This window comes from Salmo salar, chromosome 03, assembly GCF_965601325.2.
Source record: "Salmo salar chromosome 03, fSalSal1, whole genome shotgun sequence".
NCBI lineage: Eukaryota > Metazoa > Chordata > Actinopteri > Salmoniformes > Salmonidae > Salmo > Salmo salar.
In genome coordinates, this window is record NC_138293.1 from 90,126,570 (window position 1) to 90,147,628 (window position 21,059).

Here is a 21,059-nt window from a genome sequence, read left to right on the forward strand (position 1 = left end):
TAAAATCTGCCCTATTGGATTAGGGTTCCTACCCGGCCTATCAGCAGCAGCAGTGTGTGTCTGTGTGTGTGTGTGTCTGTGTCTGTGTGTGTGTGTGTGTGTGTCTGTGTGTGTGTCTGTTTCTGTGTTTGTGTGTGTGTGTCTGTGTGTCTGTGCGTGCGTGTGTGTGTCTGTGTGTGTGTCTGTGTGTGTGTGTGTGTGTGTGTGTGTGTGTGTGTGTGTGTGTGTGTGTGTGTGTGTGTGTGTGTGTGTGTGTGTGTGTGTGTGTGTGTGTGTCTGTGTCTGTGTCTGTGTCTGTGTGTGTGTGTGTGTGTGTGGTGTGTGTGTGTGTGTCTGTGTGTGTACAGTATGTAAGGTCAGGTATCAAATACATTCTTCGTCTCAAGGAGATTCTGACTGGCTGCATAAAGAAATAAAAGGCCATTCTAGTATTTATTTAGCTGTTTGTCTAACAGACATGGTCAATGTCTTAGCCTTGGCAGGTGACAGACAGACAGACAGACAGACAGACAGACAGACAGACAGACAGACAGACAGACAGACAGACAGACAGACAGACAGACAGACAGACAGGCCGGTTGCCAGCGTTACCGTTGACAGGTGGTCGAGGCTGAGGAAGAACCCTGGGTCATGTTCATTAGACACCAAACCGAATAGAAACGAACTGAAACAGGGAGGGACTACCTGGATTTGTCCAATCAGAAACCCTTGTCATTCTTTATGACCCCTGTAGTCTATTATTCCTGTTTAAAATGACCAGACATTCTGGGTTGGGATTCAAAGTGTTCTTCTCGTCAAGCTATTGGGTTTGACAGTTACTTTCCATATTTAAATGAAGCTTTTTAATTTTGCACTCTAATTTCTGTGTTTGTTTTCAGGTGGAATTTCAGATAAATTCAGCATTTTCCAGATCACATATATTTTGCTTTTACATGAGTATTTTCTCAGCTTTGAGAGAAGCCCCTGTGGTAGGTGTTATGAATTATTAAGGGGGGGGGTGCGTTCGGTGGGGGCATTCGTGCATGCACGCTCACACATGTGTGGTGTGGTGTGTGTGTATGTTTGTGACTCAAAAATACATAAAAACTTGTTCTTTCTGGCTGGCTGAGCTCTTTCCCGATAGATACTTGCGCTGGACCTGTATCCATAAATACACACTGGTCTCCATCCCTCCCTCCCTCCATCCCTCCCTCCATCCCTCCCTGTTCCTGTTCCTGTTAGCCTTCCACTGAGCCCCACCGGGGTCAACCACAGCCCATGATCTTTGACCTATGAACCTCCAGCTTATGATCTCCTGGGTGTTGAGGGAGGAGAGGGGTCACCAGCGGGTGCTGTCACACCCCCATAGAGAGAGGCCCCGGGTAGAGGAACCACCTTTCTTATCGTCTGTGTTATAACAGGAAGTTGATCCATTGGGTTGGAGAGACTCAGACATGGATCATTGTTTGTTGAGGAAAGTGTCTTGTTGTCTGAACATGTATAAATGATTTGAGCTAGGCTGAGTGTCTGTGTTTCACATTGTTTCCTCTGTTACAGGGTCCAGTTGTTGTGTTGTGAATGGTGTCACCTTTGGTTAGTGCTGTATAGGCATGGCTCTCTCCTTGACTTTCAATGGCCCTGACGCACACACACACACACACACACACACACCACACACACACACACACACACACACACACACACACACACATAGAGCTGCCCAATCATTCAGGACAGCTTCTCCTCCCTCAGTCCTTGGCCCGGGGGAAGCTAATAATAACTGTACAGGCAGTGACAGTGCTTTGAGATATGCCACGCTACTGCTACCCTGACACTGCTACCCTGACACTGCTACCCTGACACTGCTGTCCTGACACTGCTGTCCTGACACTGCTACCCTGACACTGCTGTCCTGACACTGCTACCCTGACACTGCTGGCCTGACACTGCTGTCCTGACACTGCTGTCCTGACACTGCTGTCCTGACACTGCTGCCCTGACACTGCTACCCTGACACTGCTGGCCTGACACTGCTGTCCTGACACTGCTGTCCTGACACTGCTGTCCTGGCACTGCTGTCCTGACACTGCTGGCCTGGCACTGCTGGCCTGGCTCTGCTGTCCTGACACTGCTGGCCTGACACTGCTGGCCTGGCACTGCTGGCCTGACACTGCTGGCCTGGCACTGCTGGCACTGCTGGCCTGGCACTGCTGGCCTGACACTGCTGTCCTGGCACTGCTGGCCTGGCACTGCTGTCCTGACACTGCTGTCCTGACACTGCTGTCCTGGCACTGCTGTCCTGACACTGCTGGCCTGGCACTGCTGGCCTGGCTCTGCTGTCCTGACACTGCTGGCCTGACACTGCTGGCCTGGCACTGCTGGCCTGACACTGCTGGCCTGGCACTGCTGGCACTGCTGGCCTGACACTGCTGGCCTGGCACTGCTGGCACTGCTGGCCTGGCACTGCTGGCCTGACACTGCTGTCCTGGCACTGCTGGCCTGGCACTGCTGGCACTGCTGGCCTGGCACTGCTGACACTGCTGTCATGACACTGCTGGCCTGGCACTGCTGTCCTGGCACTGCTGGCCTGACACTGCTGCCCTGACACTGCTGTCCTGACACTGCTGTCATGACACTGCTGGCCTGGCACTGCTGTCCTGGCACTGCTGGCCTGACACTGCTGTCATGACACTGCTGCCCTGACACTGCTGTCCTGACACTGCTGCCCTGACACTGCTGTCCTGACACTGCTGCCCTGACACTGCTGCCCTGACACTGCTGCCCTGACACTGCTGTCCTGACACTGCTGGCCTGGCACTGCTGTCCTGACACTGCTGGCCTGACACTGCTGCCCTGACACTGCTGCCCTGACACTGCTGTCCTGACACTGCTGCCCTGACACTGCTGTCCTGACACTGCTGCCCTGACACTGCTGCCCTGACACTGCTGCCCTGACACTGCTGTCCTGACACTGCTGGCCTGGCACTGCTGTCCTGACACTGCTGGCCTGACACTGCTGCCCTGACACTGCTGCCCTGACACTGCTGGCCTGACACTGCTGCCCTGACACTGCTGTCCTGACACTGCTGCCCTGACACTGCTGTCCTGACACTGCTGCCCTGACACTGCTGCCCTGACACTGCTGGCCTGACACTGCTGCCCTGACACTGCTGCCCTGACACTGCTGGCCTGACACTGCTGCCCTGACACTGCTGCCCTGACACTGCTGGCCTGGCACTGCTGCCCTGGGCTTGTATTTGACTTTGACTGAGCTGGTACACACATACCAGAGGATATGATCCCCCAGGGTGCAGTATAGAGCATGTCTAGTGTGAACTGGAGGAGCCACAGACCATTACAGAACCTTTGACTTCATCCTGTTTGTTGCCCTTTGTGTTGTTGGTGGTGGATGTGATGTCACACGTGAGGCGACGCGGTTTGTCCTGAACTAGGGCATCATGTCCTGGCAGGTGGAGTTATCTGTGTGACATTATTCCTTCCACATTGGAGGAGTCCAGGTAGAAGGGGGTAGGGTTGGTCTGGCTTGTTGCAGTGTTTCCTACCACATTGTATAGGCCTGGTTTCCCCCTGTCTAAAATCATTTGGCTTCAGTTGGTTTCATTTTAGGCCCTTGGTGGTGTTGTAGGGCCTTTACAACCCACTTGTAAATGAATCTGGGGAAACACTGTCTTATTGCTTCACTATGATGTGCTGTGGACTTGACTGTTCTTGGAGTGTTTGTAAACACGGTGGGGCAGTAGGCTTCCGGCAGGCTGCCCTGTACTGCTGGGAAATCTCAAGTCTTTCTCTTGGAGTGTTCTCCCCCTGACTGGCTTCTAATGTAGGCTAAGGCTTGGAAACCTTATCTTCTTCTTAGTTTTCAGTGTTTTTGCCGGTTATCGATTGTCTTACTTCCAAAACAGACCTCTCACCCTCTCCTCTAGTTATTTCCTTCTCTCTCTGTTTCTCTCTTCCTCTTTCTCCTCGTTCTTTCTCTCTAGGCTCCCAGACCCTACTCAGAGCCTTCAATCTCTTTTTGATAGGTTCGACTCATTACCCTGCCTAAGGGAACAGGTAGGCTACAGTGAGAACGATAGGGCCCAGGAAGGTGTGTTCTGTGAGTATTTTGGGATAACCCAAACCTAACCTCTCTCTCTCTCTGTCCCCACAGTGCCAGACGACCTTACCCCTGAGGAGCAGCATGAGCTGGAAAACATCCGCCGCCGCAAGCAAGAGCTGCTGGAAGACATTCAGGTACGGTGTGTGTGGGGAGGAGAAGAGAGGTGTGTTAACTTAGGGTATGTGGGACGGTAGCGTCCCACCTCGCCAACAGCCAGTGAAATTGCAGAGCGCCAAATTCAAAACAACAGAAATCTCATAATTCAAATTTCTCACACATACAAGTATTATACACCATTTTAAAGATGATCTTCTCGTTAATCCAACCACACTGTCTGATTTCAAAAATACTTTACGGCGAAAGCATAGCATTAGACTATGTTAGGACAGCACCTAGACAAGAAAAACCACACAGCCATTTTCCAAGCAAGGAGAGGCGTCACAAAAACCAGAAATACAGCAAAAATTAATCACTAACCTTTGATGATCTTCATCAGATGGCACTCATAGGACTTCATGTTACACAATACATGTATGTTTTGCTCGATAAAGTTCATATTTATATCCCAAAACCCCATTTTACATTGGCGTGTAATGTTCAGATATGTTTTGCCTCCCAAAACTTCCGGTGAATGAGCACATCAATTTACAGAAATACTCATCATAAATGTTGATAAAATATACAACTGTTATTCAAAAAATTATAGATACACTTCTCCTTAACTTTTTAAGGTATAGGGGGCAGTATTTCCGATTTTGGATGAAAAGCGTGCCCAGAGTAAACTGCCTAATACTCAAATATTTGCATATTATTGGTAGATTTGGATAGAAAACACTCTGAAGTTTCTAAAACTGTTTGAATGATGTCTGTGAGTATAACAGAACTCATATGCAGGCAAAAACCTGAGAAAAATCCAACCAGGAAGTGGGAAATCTGATGCTTGTAGTCTTTTCAAGTCATTGCCTATCTAACACACAGTGACTTAGCGTTCATTTTGCACTTCCTAAGGCTTCCACTAGATGTCAACAGTCTTTAGAACCTTGTTTCAGGCTTTTGCACTGAACAGAGAGCGAACAAGAAGGCTGGGAAGCTGGTGACTCAGAAATGACATGAGATCAGTGGCGCACGTTCACGTGATAAGGTAGCTGTGTTCCATAACGTTTTTCAAGACATTGGAATCGTCCGGTTGGAATATTGTGGAAGTTTTATGTTAAAAAGGCCCTAAAGATTGATGCTATACAACATTTGACATGTTTCTACGAACGTAAATATAACTTTTTTGACTTTTCGTCGTGAAATTTTTGGCGCGCTTCCTACATTTGGAGTAGCTTACTGAACGCGCAAACAACAAGGAGGTATTTGGACATAAATTATGGACTTTATCGAACAAAACAACATTTATTGTGGACCTGGGATTCCTGGAAGTGCCTTCTGATGAAGATCATCAAAGGTAAGTGAATATTTATAACGATATTTATGATTTTAGATGACTCCAAAATGGCGGGTATCTGTATTGCCTGATGTATGTTTCTGAGCGCCGTACTCAGATTATTGCAAAGTGTGCTTTCCCCGTGAAGCTTTTTTTAAATCTGTCACAGCGGTTGCATTAAGGAGATGCTTATCTATAATTCTTTGAATAACAGTTTAATATTTTATCAACGTTTATGATGAGTATTTTTGTAAATTGTTGTGCTGATTCACCGGCAGTTTTGGAGGCAAAATATTTTCTGAACATCACGCGCCAATGTAAAATATATATTTTTTAATATAAATATTAACTTTATCGAGCAAAACATACATGTATTGTGTAACATTGAGTCCTAGGAGTGTCATCTGATGAAGATCGTCAAAGGTTAGTGATTCATTTTAGCTGTATTTCTGGTTTTTGTGACCCCTCTCCTGCTTGGAAAATGGCTGTGTGGTTTTTCTTGTGTTGGCACTGTCTTAACATAATCTAACTTTATGCTTTCGCCGTAAAGCCTTTTTGAAATCGGAGAATGTGGTTGGATTAAGGAGAGGTGTATCTTTAAAATGGTGTAAAATAGTTGAATGTTTGAGAAATTTGAATTATGACATTTTGTTGTTATGAATTTGCCGCCCTGATATTTCACTGGATGTGTCCCGCAGGTGGGACGGTAGCGTCCCACCTCCATAGAGCAGAGGTCGACCGATTATTCGAGGACCCAATAAAGCCGATACCGATTAATCAGCAGATTTTTATTTTATTTATTTGTAATAATGACAATTACAACAATACTGAATTACTACTTATTTTAACTTAATGTAATACATCAATAAAATCAATTGAGCCTCAAATAAATAATGAAACATGTTCAATTTTGTTTAAATAATGCAAAAACAAAGTGTTGGAGAAGAAAGTAAAAGTGCATTATGTGCCATGTAAGAAAGCTAACGTTTAAGTTCCTTGCTCAGAACATGAGAACATATGAAAGCTGGTGGTTCCTTTTAACATGAGTCTTCAATATTCCCAGGTAAGAAGTTTTAGGTTGTAGTTATTATCGGAATTGTATGTTCTTATAGGCACTTTAGTATTGCCAGTGTAACAGTATAGCTTCCATCCCTCTCCTCGCTCCTACCTCCTACCTGGGCTCGAACCAGGAAAACATCGACAACAGCCACCCTCGAAGCAGCGTTACCCATGTAGAGGAAGGGGAACAACTACTCCAAGTCTCAGAGCGAGTGACGTTTGAAACGCTATTAGCGCGCACCTGGCTAACTAGCTAGCCATTTCATATCGGTTACACCAGCCTAATCTTGGGAGTTGATAGGCTTGAAGTCATAAACAGCCCAATGCATAGTGAAGGGCTTCTGGCTAAACGCACGAAAGTGCTATTTTGAATGAATGCTTACGAGCCTGCTGCTGCCTACCATCGCTCAGTCAGACTGCTCTATCAAATCATAGACTTAATTATAACATAATAACACACAGAAACACGAGCCTTAGGTCATTAATATGGTCGAATCCGGAAACTATCACGTTTATTCTTTCAGTGAAATACGGAACCGTTCCGTATTTTACCTAACGGGTGGCATCCATAAGTCTAAATGTTCCTGTTGCATTGCACAACCTTCAATGTTATGTCATAATTACGTAACATTCTGGCAAATTAGTTTGCAACGAGCCAGGCGGCCCAAACTGTTGCATATACCCTGACTTTGCGTGCAATGAACGGAAGAGAAGTGACAATTTCACCTGGTTAATATTGCCTGCTAACCTGGATTTCTTTTAGCTAAATATGCAGGTTTAAAAATATATACTTCTGTGTATTGATTTTAAGAAAGGCATTGATGTTTATGGTTAGGTACAGTCCTGCAACGATTGTGCTTTTTTCGCAAATGCGCTTTTGTTAATGCAACCATTGTGTCAGATTTCAAAAAAGCCTTACAGCGAAAGCACACTTTGCAATAATCTGAGTACAGCGCTCAGTCACAAAACCAAACTCGCCATTTTGTGGAGTCAACAAAACTCAGAAATAGCATTATAAATATTCACTTACCTTTGATGATCTTCATCGGAATGCACTCCCAGGAATCCCAGTTCCACAATAAATGTTCATTTGTTTCGATAAAGTCCATATTTACGTCCAAATACCTCCTTTTTGTTCGTGCGTTCAGTCGAGTAACCCAAATGCACTGTGCTCGCGCAGTAAGTTCAGACGAAAAGTCAAAAAAGTTATATTACAGTTCGTAGAAACATGTCAAACGATGTATAGAAGCAATCTTTAGGATGTTTTTATCATAAATCTTTGATAATATTCCAACCGGACAATTCCATTGTCTTCAGAAATGAAAAGGAACACACCTAACTCTCACGGGCGTGCGCCTGTCTGAGCTCATGTCATTTTCTCAGTCATCTGATTCCAATGGCTCTTATTCTCTCCCCATTCACAGTAGAAGCACGAAACAATGTTCTAAAGACTGTTGACATCTAGTGGAAGCCTTAGGAAGTGCAACATGACCCCACAGACACTGTATATTGGATAGGGAATCACTTGAAAAACTACAACCTCAGATTTCCACACTTCCTGGTTGGATTTTTTCTTAGGTTTTTGCCTGCCATATGAGTTCTGTTATACTCACAGACATCATTCAAACAGTTTTAGAAAAGTCAGAGAGTTTTCTATCCAAATCTACTAATAATATGCATATTCTACCTTCTGGGCCTGAGTAGCAGGCAGTTTACTACGGGCACGCTTTACATCCGGACGTCAAAATACTGCCCCCTACTCAAGAGAGGTTAAGATGTATTGAGGGTTACATCAGTATCAAAGTATCTCCCAGTACCATAATGTGTTCCAGACACACATTGATCCTTAATTGTCTAAAGTACAGTAGAAGTCTGTTGGTAGGATTTGTCTCTCCCTTCCAAACCAGTTAGATCATCACCCCCAGTGCTCCATCCCTGTAATGTGAAACATACCACGTTCTCCAGTCAGAGAGGCATGCTTCTTCTACATCACAATATTTCTATCTGAGCGTTCCACAACGTTGTGCCCTGCTGAACGCAGCCCTGCTTTGGAGGGGTGTAGGGGGGAGGTCTTGGGGGTGTAGGGGGGAGGTCTTGGGGGTGTAGGGGGGAGGTCTTGGGGTGAAGGGGGGAGGTCTTGGGGGTGTAGGGGGGAGGTCTTGGGGTGAAGGGGGGAGGTCTTGGGGGTGTAGGGGGGAGGTCTTGGGGGAGGAGGCTTCTCAACCCTTTTTATGTTGACCCAGCAGGCTCTGTCTGTCCTCTCCTCTGCTTTTTGATGAAATATTGACTTCACCTGCCAGTTAGCTCTATCCCTGCCTTAATCCTCCAGATGCCCCTCACTGAATATATCCTCCAGATATTATGGCCCATGAAGAATGTGGCATTTCCCCCACAAAGTGCAGGACAGCCTTTAGTACCCTGACTATCTTGAGATGGAGCCTAGCTATTTGTATGTGTACTATTTAGTGGTTGACGGAGTGTGAGCAGTAAGAGGACTAACAGTAGATTAATAGGGCAAGAAAAGTCAGACCTGGGTCAAATAGGATTTGTTTTCTTTCAAATACTAGGAGTGTTTGATTGAGCAAGGAATTTGAAAGACAAATACTATTTGAACCCAGGTCTTGGAAGAGCATTAAGAGCTGTAAAATGACTAGATAATTTCATTTGGTGTCACTCCTCACACACCCAGCCAGAATGGGGTTAGCTAAGTTCCCATGAGACAAGCAGAGTCCTTCATCCACCCTTCATCTACTGTGTCAGTCAATGAAGCTCATATCAAGGCAGGGAGGTTAATTAATACATGTATTTCTTGCACTAAAATGTTACTTTGCCTCTCCATGGTATCTCATCTTTCCTTTCATTTACCTTTATTTATCCAGGCTAGTCCTACCAAGAGTGCAAAGCACTGGTGACCTATGTGGTGTGTCTGGTGACCCCGGTCATTCTCAGTGACATGGTCCATGTGACACTCTAGCATCCCCTGGCCTGGCTGGCTGTGATGACAACACAGGAGGACGAGAGATCTGACGCCCTCTCTTTATTAGCTGTGTGTGTCCCCATGCCATCATGACGTAGTTTCCCCCTCCAGTCTCCACCCTGTTTCACCCTCGTATGGGGTTCTGACTGGTGACTGCCAGTCTGGCCCGTCACCATCCCACCCTCCCTCTCCCCTCCCTCTCTGGAACTGGGCTCTCACAGAGCTGTCAGAAAAGGCAGAATCGGCAATATCTCCATTAATCTCCCAAACATAACCCCCAAATAATCAAATGTCCTGCTCCCTACTCCATGTGTATGGAGGCCATTCACCAATGTTCCTCCCTTTTAATGTGGTTTGTAAAGAAGAAAGTGTTTGGGGAGAAAGACAGACCTGCTGCAGGGCATGTACACATCCAGTTGATATTAGATTGGAGTGGTTAGTGTCAGTATTGGTTAGGGTTATGGGGAGACTGCATGGTGGCAGCAGTGGGCACAGACTGGGCACTGATGTGTCTGGAGGAGAAATAGAATGTTCTGGAACCTCACAATCTGTCCTGGGACAGCAGACTGAGCGTAATGCTCTGTGTGTTTGGTCCTAACCCCCTCCTCTCTCTAATTTCCAGCGTCTGAAGAATGAGATCGCAGAAGTGACCAGTGAGATCGAGAACCTGGGTTCCACAGAGGAGAGGTGAGTGTGTAACAGTATGGAATCAGATTTCCTTAGGGTTCCTTATGGTTCTTCAGGGTTCCTTGGGTTTTTTTAAGGTTCTTCAGGGTTCCTTAGGTTTTTTTTAAGGTTCTTCAGGGTTCCTTAGGTTTTTTTTAAGGTTCTTCAGGGTTCCTTAGGTTTTTTTTAAGGTTCTTCAGGGTTACTTACCATCTCCTATCTCTGACAGTCCAAGTTGCTTTGTTGTTTGTATTCCATTAACTTAGCAAATGACTGTTGTTAAATATTTATACCTTAATGTCCAGATAGTACCAACCCTCTTCCCCTCCCCAAAACACCACGCACACACATGCATGCACAGGCACGTGCTCACACACACACACTTGCTCACACACACAATCACACCGCCACATACACACACCCACACACTGACTAGTGCTTTTAAATGTTTGATCAGCTATTCAATAATGCACAGGTGTTTGGGTAGAGCAGACAATGGAGGGTCCCTAGGCAGGGAAGAAGTGAAGGGTACCACCCACCACCCACTTTTTTTTCAGACATGTACTTTCGTTTGCTCTGGCCATTTACTAAATTGTATAAAGAGCTCGCTTTCTGAGTCATCTGAGTCTTTACCAATCCATGTGTCAGAGACAATCAGGTGGTGAAACGGTTGTTTCTGTGAATAACCAACTTCTGTAGCTTTGGAGATGGGCTGTTGTTCAATAGTGGTGATCTGTTATAACTGACGCTGGGGAGTACTGTAGTTCCCAATGACTATAGCCAAAGGAATGCTGGGGAAAATAATTCATCAAAGAGGAAGTCTGGTGACCTTTGGCTAACCGGGGCAAGGTGACGTAAGCATGGTGACAGTGAAGAAGGAGTAGACTTTGACCTCTCTACGCTCCAGGTCCCATCATGCTTATTGTTGAGTCACCATTTCATCTTAAATGTTGTCATCAGTGGCCCATTGGAGCAGTTTTAACTGCCAAGCTGATGACAACATGTTCAATTCATGAAAGTATTATTTTAATTAATAAGTGAATGAATACATAATATTGACCCAATGTGAGATGAGTAAATAGATCATGGAGATCAATGTGTGTGATTTGAAATGAAAAGACAAATTCCAATATACTTTTTCTCTCTTTGGACGAAGTTTATATTTACATGGCATCACACAAGCACTTTTTCTTGTGGCCGGTTTCCCAGACCCAGACCCTGTAGTGCAGCACTAGCCTTAATCTATATCCAGGAAACCAGCCCTGACAGCATCACGGATGGGGGATACAATAATAATATATCTCTAATTCATTTCATATTAATCAAATGGCTACCCGGACTATTTGCATTGACCCCCTTTTTTACCCTACTGCTACTCTCTGTTTATTATCTATGCATAGTCATTTTACCCCTACCTACATGTACATATGACCTGAATTACCTGGGCTAACCTGTACCCCCTCACATTGACTCAGTACCTGTACCCCCTCACATTGACTCAGTACCAGTACCCCCTCACATTGACTCAGTACCTGTACCACCTCACATTGACTCAGTACCTGTACCCCCTCACATTGACTCAGTACCTGTACCCCCTCACATTGACTCAGTACCTGTACCCCCTCACATTGACTCAGTACCTGTACCACCTCACATTGACTCAGTACCAGTACCCCCTCACATTGACTCAGTACCTGTACCACCTCACATTGACTCAGTACCAGTACCCCCTCACATTGACTCAGTACCTGTACCCCCTCACATTGACTCAGTACCAGTACCCCCTCACATTGACTCAGTACCTGTACCACCTCACATTGACTCAGTACCTGTACCACCTCACATTGACTCAGTACCAGTACCCCCTCACATTGACTCAGTACCAGTACCCCCTCACATTCACTCAGTACCTGTACCACCTCACATTGACTCAGTACCTGTACCACCTCACATTGACTCAGTACCAGTACCCCGTCACATTGACTCAGTACCAGTACCCCCTCACATTGACTCAGTACCTGTACCATCTCACATTGACTCAGTACCTGTACCATCTCACATTGACTCAGTACCTGTACCCCCTCACATTGACTCAGTACCTGTACCCCCTCACATTGACTCAGTACCTGTACCACCTCACATTGACTCAGTACCTGTACCCCCTCACATTGACTCAGTACCAGTACCCCCTCACATTGACTCAGTACCAGTACCCCCTCACATTGACTCAGTACCTGTACCACCTCACATTGACTCAGTACCAGTACCACCTCACATTGACTCAGTACCAGTACCCCCTCACATTGACTCAGTACCAGTACCACCTCACATTGACTCAGTACCTGTACCACCTCACATTGACTCAGTACCTGTACCACCTCACATTGACTCAGTACCAGTACCCCCTCACATTGACTCAGTACCTGTACCCCCTCACATTGACTCAGTACCTGTACCCCCTCACATTGACTCAGTACCTGTACCACCTCACATTGACTCAGTACCAGTACCCCCTCACTTTGACTCAGTACCTGTACCCCCTCACATTGACTCAGTACCTGTACCACCTCACATTGACTCAGTACCAGTACCCCCTCACATTGACTCAGTACCAGTACCCCCTCACATTGACTCAGTACCTGTACCCCCTCACATTGACTCAGTACCAGTACCCCCTCACATTGACTCAGTACCAGTACCCCCTCACATTGACTCAGTACCGGTACCCCCTGTATATAGCCTCCTTATTGTTATTTATTGTGTTAATTTTTTCTTTTACTTTAGTTTATTTAGCAAATATTTTCTTACTTTGCATTGTTGGTTAAGTTCTTGTAAGTAAGTATTTCACGATACACCTGTTGTATTCCGCGCATGTGATAAATACAATTTGATTTGATTCTATTTGATTTAACGTTGCAGGAAAAACATGCAGAGGAATAAACAAGTGGCCATGGGCCGAAAGAAATTCAACATGGACCCTAAAAAGGTGAGTATCAAGTAGACCAGGGCTGGTTTCCCAAAAGCATCGCAGCACGAACATCTTCTTCATTCTATTGAAACTAAATGCACAAAAGATGATCTTAGTGCTACGATGAGTTTGGGAGTCTCAGCGCAGGGTTATTCACATCTTACCCTACGAGGTCAGGAGCCTGCTGGTTCTCTGTTCTACCTGATCATTATTCCACCCACCGGGTGTCCCAGGTCTAAATCAGTCCCTGGTTAGAGGGGAACAAGGAAACAAGGCAGTGCAACTGGCTTCCAGGTTCAGAGTTGATTTGGAGGGAAATAGACATTCTGAAGGTGTCCTGTGGGTTTGATATACCAGTGCTGTTCCAGGTTGTGGGTTTTTTGCATTACCACTGAGTCAACTCTCAGATCTGACAATGTGTGGAGAAGTGTTTGACGTTTCAGGAACCACAATAACAATTGTAGTGACCTTAACCAAATGCCTAGCAACCTCATCAATCAGGAGGTTCCATCCTCTTGACATTATGGTATGGATCGTACCCGTGTTTGAGTCCCGGTCGGGGTTACCCCCGATTTAGCTAAAATATGATTTCAATCTTTTGATATGCGCTGCATGGCTACAAACAATACGACCTGGAACGCCCCCGTTGTAACGAGGGTCTGACACGGGATGTTGTATTTTCTCAGGGAATTAAGTTCCTGATTGAGAACGACCTGCTTAAGCACACCAGCGATGACATCGCCCAGTTCCTGTACAAGGGGGAGGGGCTAAACAAGACAGCCATCGGAGACTACCTTGGGGAGAGGTCAGTGGGGGGCAAGATGCATGCTACGTCTCTATGTGGTTGTGTCAGGGGGAGGGGAGGGGTGTGTGTGTGTTTGTCATGTTTGTGTTTCTGTGTGTGTTGTGTGGTTCAGAAGGATGTCACTTCCTTCCTGTCAAAGATGTCCCATTTCCAGATCACATACTTTCCTCTGTCAGGTCAGGCACATGCCCTTTCTCCCAAAGCCCTTTCCCCCCAACTCCCTTTCCCCCCAACTCCCTTTCCCCCCAACGCCCTTTCCCCCCAACTCCCTTTCCCCCCAACTCCCTTTCCCCCCAAAGCCCTTTCCCCCCAACTCCCTTTCCCCCCAACGCCCTTTCCCCAAAGCCCTTTCCCCCCCAACTCCCTTCCCCCCCAACTCCCTTTCCCCCCACTCCCTTTCCCCCCACTCCCTTTCCCCCCAACGCCCTTTCCCCCCAACGCCCTTTCCCCCCAACGCCCTTTCCCCCCAACGCCCTTTTCCCCCAAAGCCCTTTCCCCCCAACTCCCTTTCCCCCCAACGCCCTTTCCCCCCAACTCCCTTTCCCCCCAACGCCCTTTCCCCCCAACGCCCTTTCCCCAAAGCCCTTTCCCCCCAACTCCCTTTCCCCCCAACGCCCTTTCCCCCCAACGCCCTTTCCCCCCAACGCCCTTTCCCCCCACTCCCTTTCCCCCCAACGCCCTTTCCCCCCAACGCCCTTTCCCCCAACGGCCCTTGTCCCCCAACAGCCTTTATTAGATCCACATCTAGACCCTCAGACCTCAAAACAGAGACGTTGATTCCTTCACAGTCCGTCTGACTTTGATTTCCACTTCATCCATTCTAAATAATGTTAAGTACCTAAAAATCCTGGAATGTTGGCTGAAGCTGAAAAAACTGTAAAAGTTGAGTCTCACCTGAAGAAATACCATCTTTTATATTAATTCAAAGCCATATAACAGGCAACACCCAATGGCTGTGCGTTGTGTGTGTTATTACCCTGGGTGCATTGCCTACCTTAAAGTGCTACAGCCTGGCATGGTCGGCTAGTCGACAAGCCAGACCAGGAAATGGAGAGCTGAGTTGTGTTCATTAGGGCATGAACACCACCTAGATATCGCCATGGATCCTCTGCTCTGTCCAATTGGTATAAAGAGATTTCTGATTCCAGTGGGGGAGGGGCAGACTGTGTGTGTGCTCTCCCTGATTGGTCAGGAATCCCCCAGGGCTGTCAGGGATAGGTCCTGGGAGGCCTGCTGTCTATCTCAGGGGGAGTATCACTAACTCCAAAGGCCACAGATGTCAAGAAGAGTGATGTCATGATAGAGGTGTCACCTTGTGTGTGTGTGTGTGTGTGTGTGTCCCTCCCCCAGTTTTTATTGATTATGTGAGCATATACATATGTGTGTGTGTGTGTGTGTGTGTGTGTGTGTGTGTGTGTGTACGTGCATTTGTGTGTCTGGCTGTGTGTCTAAATGTCTGTGTGTTTGTCATTTTTTGTGTCTGTGTCTCTACACTCAAATAATTGAATAATGATTTCAGAAATTCGTTACTAAACATATTCTGTTATTTTCCCTACAGAGATGAGTTCAACCTCCAGGTCCTCCATGACTTTGTGGAGCTCCATGAATTCACCGACCTGAACCTGGTCCAGGCCCTGAGGTAAGAGCATCCCAGTGGGGCTTTATAACCACCCCCCACCCCGTACAAATTGCTCCTACAAATCACACGCACACACACACACACACACACACACACACACACACACACACACACACACACACACACACACACACACACACACACACACACACACACACACACACACACACACACACACACACACACACACACTCAAAACGTCTCTGACTCTCCAGAGAGCCAAAGCACAGACTTCTATTAGAACCTCTTCCTGATATAGCATTGTCCTATAGTTACCTAACGTTGTCATTATCCTCCTGATATAGCATTGACCTATAGTTACCTAACGTTGTCATTATCCTCCTGATATAGCATTGTCCTATAGTTACCTAACGTTGTCATTATCCTCCTGATATAGCATTGTCCTATAGTTACCTAACGTTGTCATAATCCTCCTGATATAGCATTGTCCTATAGTTACCTAACGTTGTCATTATCCTCCTGATATAGCATTGTCCTATAGTTACCTAACATTGTCATAATCCTCCTGATATAGCATTGTCCTATAGTTACCTAACGTGTCATTATCCTCCTGATATAGCATTGTCCTATAGTTACCTAACGTTGTCATTATCCTCCTGATATAGCATTGTCCTATAGTTACCTAACGTTGTCAGTATCCTCCTGATATAGCATTGTCCTATAGTTATCTAACGTGTCATTATCTTCCTGATATAGCATTGTCCTATAGTTACCTAACGTGTCATTATCTTCCTGATATAGCATTGTCCTATAGTTAGCTAACGTTGTCATTATCCTCCTGATATAGCATTGTCCTATAGTTACCTAACGTCATTATCCTCCTGATATAGCATTGTCCTATAGTTACCTAACGTTGTCATTATCCTCCTGATATAGCATTGTCCTATAGTTACCTAACATTGTCATTATCCTCCTGATATAGCATTCTCCTGTAGTTACCTAACGTTGCTATTAATCATTAGATATTTGGGTTATTGTGTCACTGCCAAACCTTTAATCAGTTTATATCTCTCTCTTCCATTAAATCATCTCACACAGGCACAGCTCCTATAGGGACAATATGTTTTTTACGAATGACAATATTCACAATACAACAGCACACACTTGAGGTCTTAAGATAGACTAGCATCCTGTCTAGGAGGTGTACCTGTACATCAAACAGCCTTAGTACAGAAACAGGATATAGACTAGCATCCTGTCTAGGAGGTGTACCTGTACATCAAACAGCCTTACTACAGAAACAGGATATAGACTAGCATCCTGACGAGGAGGTGTACCTGTACATCAAACAGCCTTACTACAGAAACAGAATATAGACTAGCATCCTGTCTAGGAGGTGTATCTGTACATCAAACAGCCTTACTACAGAAACAGGATATAGACTAGCATCCTGTCTAGGAGGTGTACCTGTACATCAAACAGCCTTACTACAGAAACAGGATATTGACTAGCATCCTGTACATCAGACTGCTTCACTCTACAAATCAAATCAAAGTTTATTTGTCACGTGTGCCGAATACAACAGGTTTACACCTTACAGTGAAATGCTTACTTACAGGCTCTAACCAATAGTGCAAAAAAGGTATTAGTAATACAGCACTTCACAGAATAGTTATTAGATTGTAGTTGAGCTGTTACACCACCACCAATGTTAAAAAGAAGACACACTAAGAAAACCCATCTACCAAGACAGAAGAGAGCTGCAGGGCTAAATTAGTATGGCTACAACAAGTTAGCATCTGTCCCAATTGGCAGCCCAATTCCCTATAGAGTGCAATACTTTTGACCGTTTACATCTTGGTCATTTAGCAGAAACTCTTAACCATAGCGACTTCCAGTCAGTGCATTTCACTAAGTTAGATAAAGTGACTTCCAGTCAGTGCATTTCAATAAGTTAGATAAAGTGACTTCCAGTCAGTGCATTTCACTAAGTTAGATAAAGCGACTTCCAGTCAGTGCATTTCACTAAGTTAGATAAAGCGACTTCCAGTCAGTGCATTTCACTAAGTTAGATAAAGCGACTTCCAGTCAGTGCATTTCACTAAGTTAGATAAAGCGACTTCCAGTCAGTGCATTTCACTAAGTTAGATAAAGCGACTTCCAGTCAGTGCATTTCACTAAGTTAGATAAAGCGACTTCCAGTCAGTGCATTTCATTAAGTTAGATAAAGCGACTTCCAGTCAGTGCATTTCACTAAGTTAGATAAAGCGACTTCCAGTCAGTGCATTTCATTAAGTTAGATAAAGTGACTTCCAGTCAGTGCATTTCACTAAGTTAGATAAAGTGACTTCCAGTCAGTGCATTTCACTAAGTTAGATAAAGCGACTTCCAGTCAGTGCATTTCACTAAGTTAGATAAAGCGACTTCCAGTCAGTGCATTTCACTAAGTTAGATAAAGTGACTTCCAGTCAGTGCATTTCATTAAGTTAGATAAAGTGACTTCCAGTCAGTGCATTTCACTAAGTTAGATAAAGCGACTTCCAGTCAGTGCATTTCATTAAGTTAGATAAAGTGACTTCCAGTCTGTGCATTTCACTAAGTTAGATAAAGCGACTTCCAGTCAGTGCATTTCACTAAGTTAGATAAAGCGACTTCCAGTCAGTGCATTTCATTAAGTTAGATAAAGTGACTTCCAGTCTGTGCATTTCACTAAGTTAGATAAAGCGACTTCCAGTCAGTGCATTTCACTAAGTTAGATAAAGCAAACAGGAGTTGTTCTGGCTCAGACAAGGCTTACTTACTTTACATGAGAAACAATGGTCCCACTTTCACACCCTCATCAGTAGATAACAAAGGCTTTTAGTCATCTAGATATGTGTATCAACCTACTGGTCAAAAGAAGTGCACTATGTAGGAAATAGAGTGCCATTTGGTATTTAGCCAAAGTTAGTAGTTGATAGATGGTTTTGCTGACGGACCTCTCTTTCTCCTCCCCTGACAGACAGTTCCTGTGGAGCTTCCGGCTGCCTGGCGAGGCCCAGAAGATCGACCGCATGATGGAGGCTTTCGCCCAGAGATACTGCCAGTGCAACCCTGGCGTCTTCCAGTCCACAGGTAGGACCACAGGCTTGGACCTCAGTACCAGGCATGTAGTGAAGGGTCAACGCGATTTACACTAAAGCATAGTTAGAGCTAGGGTTACCACCTGTCATGGTGATGGGCAATTGAAGGGTTAAACCAGGGGTTTTTCTTTCTGACCCACCATTTTAATTTTCTACCGAGGGTGAAGCGGAGAGGGGATATACAGTATGAGTGGATATACGGTATGAGTGGATATACGGTATGAGTGGATATACAGTATGAATGGATATACGGTATGAGTGGATATACAGTATGAGTGGATATACCGTATGAGTGGATATACGGTATGAGTGGATGGATATACAGTATGAGTGGATATACAGTATGAGTGGATATACGGTATGAGTGGATATACGGTATGAGTGGATATACAGTATGAGTGGATATACGGTATGAGTGGATATACGGTATGAGTGGATATACGGTATGAGTGGATATACGGTATGGGTGGATATACAGTATGAATGGATATACGGTATGAGTGGATATACGGTATGAGTGGATATATGAGTGTGTGAACCCAGGCCTGGTGGGGTATGTGAACCCAGGCCGTGCGGTGTGTGAACCCAGGCCTGGTGGGGTATGTGAACCCAGGCCTAGTGTGGTGTGTCAACCCAGGCCTGGTGGGGTATGTGAACCCAGGCCTGGTGGGGTGTGTCAACCCAGGCCTGGTGGGGTATGTGAACCCAGGCCTGGTGCGGTGTGTGAACCCAGGCCTGGTGGGGTGTGTGAACCCAGGCCTGGTGCGGTGTGTGAACCCAGGCCTGGTGCGGTGTGTGAACCCAGGCCTGGTGGGGTGTGTGAACCCAGGCCTAGTGTGGTGTGTGAACCCAGGCCTGGTGGGGTGTGTGAACCCAGGCCTGGTGCGGTGTTTACTGGAAGGGTGTTTGGTGTGTTCACAGGGCCATCATGTCCATGGCAGACGGCTGCTTGTTACATGGATGCAGATGGATGTGAATAATTCATGGTCTTCTCTCTCTGAGACAAACAGGACAGATAATGGAAAGTGCTACGGCTGTGTCAGCCAGCCTCTGACCACATTGTCTCTCTGCACACGCCTGCTTACACACATGCACACACCACACACACATACACACATGCATGCACAAAGGCACGTACTCTCACCCACACACACACACACACACACACACACACACACACACACACACACACACACACACACACACACATACTGAGTAACACACACACTGAGCGACACACACACACACACACTGAGCGACACACACACACTGAGCGACACACACACACACACACTGAGCGACACACACACACTTAGCGACACACACACAAACTGAGCGACACACACACACTTAGCGACCAACACACTCTTTCATGCCGGTCCACCTCACTCTGTTCCTTAACATGGTCTCTGTCTCTCTGTCTGAATCTAGTCCCCTGTCCTTTAAGCTCCAGTCATTTACATTTTTGATCCTATCGTCCCGGAGAATCTTGTCAGACGTTGTCGTGGTATCACTTTATATTTGCACTGCAGCTGACCATCAATCACTACGGTATAAATTGTGTGTCGGCTGTGTGGTGAAAAAATACAAATCCACTCCTATATTCAAATGTCCAATAACAGTGTTTTGGTCGTAATGGAGACAGTACCTTTTGTTTCTGGGACTGTCCAGGCATCTATCTGTATGACAATGTTGGAGTCCCAAATTGCAAATGTGTGTGTGTGTGTGTGTGTGTGTGTGTGTGTGTGTGTGTGTGTGTGTGTGTGTGTGTGTGTGTGTGTGTGTCTGTGTGTGTCTGTGTGTGTCTGTGTGTGTCTGTGTTTTTCTCCAGACACCTGTTACATCCTGTCGTTTGCCATCATCATGCTGAACACCAGCCTCCACAACCCCAACGTGAAGGACAAGCCAGCGGTGGAACGCTTCATCTCTATGAACAGAGGAATCAACGATGGAGGAGACCTTCCAGAGGACCTGCTCAGGGTGTGTAAACAGAGACATCAACGAGGCCTCTCCATCTCTGTCCATCCCTCCATCTCACTCCTGATCCCATCAGATCCCCTGCCCCAGGGGTCCTCTACCTTCCTCTCCATCTCTCTGTCCATCCCTCCATCTCACTCCTGATGCCATCAGATCCCCTGCCCCAGGGGTCCTCTACCTTCCTCTCCATCTCTCTGTCTTTCTGTGTCCTCAAGTCTAAGTGTTATTCTCTCCTCCCCACAGAACCTGTATGACAGCATCAAGAACGAGCCCTTCAAAATCCCTGAGGACGATGGGAACGATCTCACACACACCTTCTTTAACCCAGACCGGGAGGGCTGGCTGCTTAAACTGGGT

General features: G+C 46.0%; 1 protein-coding gene across 1 annotated transcript in view; it reads left to right on the top strand.

Annotated features, from left to right (window-relative positions):
* Window positions 1-13,908, top strand: part of cyh1 (Cytohesin-1) — a gene marked incomplete at its 3' end in the record, with an annotated part of 45,818 nt that extends 31,910 nt beyond the window's left edge. Inside the window, 4 exon segments of the mRNA NM_001141186.1 lie at window positions 4,151-4,233; window positions 10,187-10,251; window positions 13,150-13,216; window positions 13,885-13,908. Coding sequence (NP_001134658.1) covers window positions 4,151-4,233; window positions 10,187-10,251; window positions 13,150-13,216; window positions 13,885-13,908 — 239 coding nt within the window.
* Window positions 13,909-21,059: the final 7,151 nt, after the last annotated feature.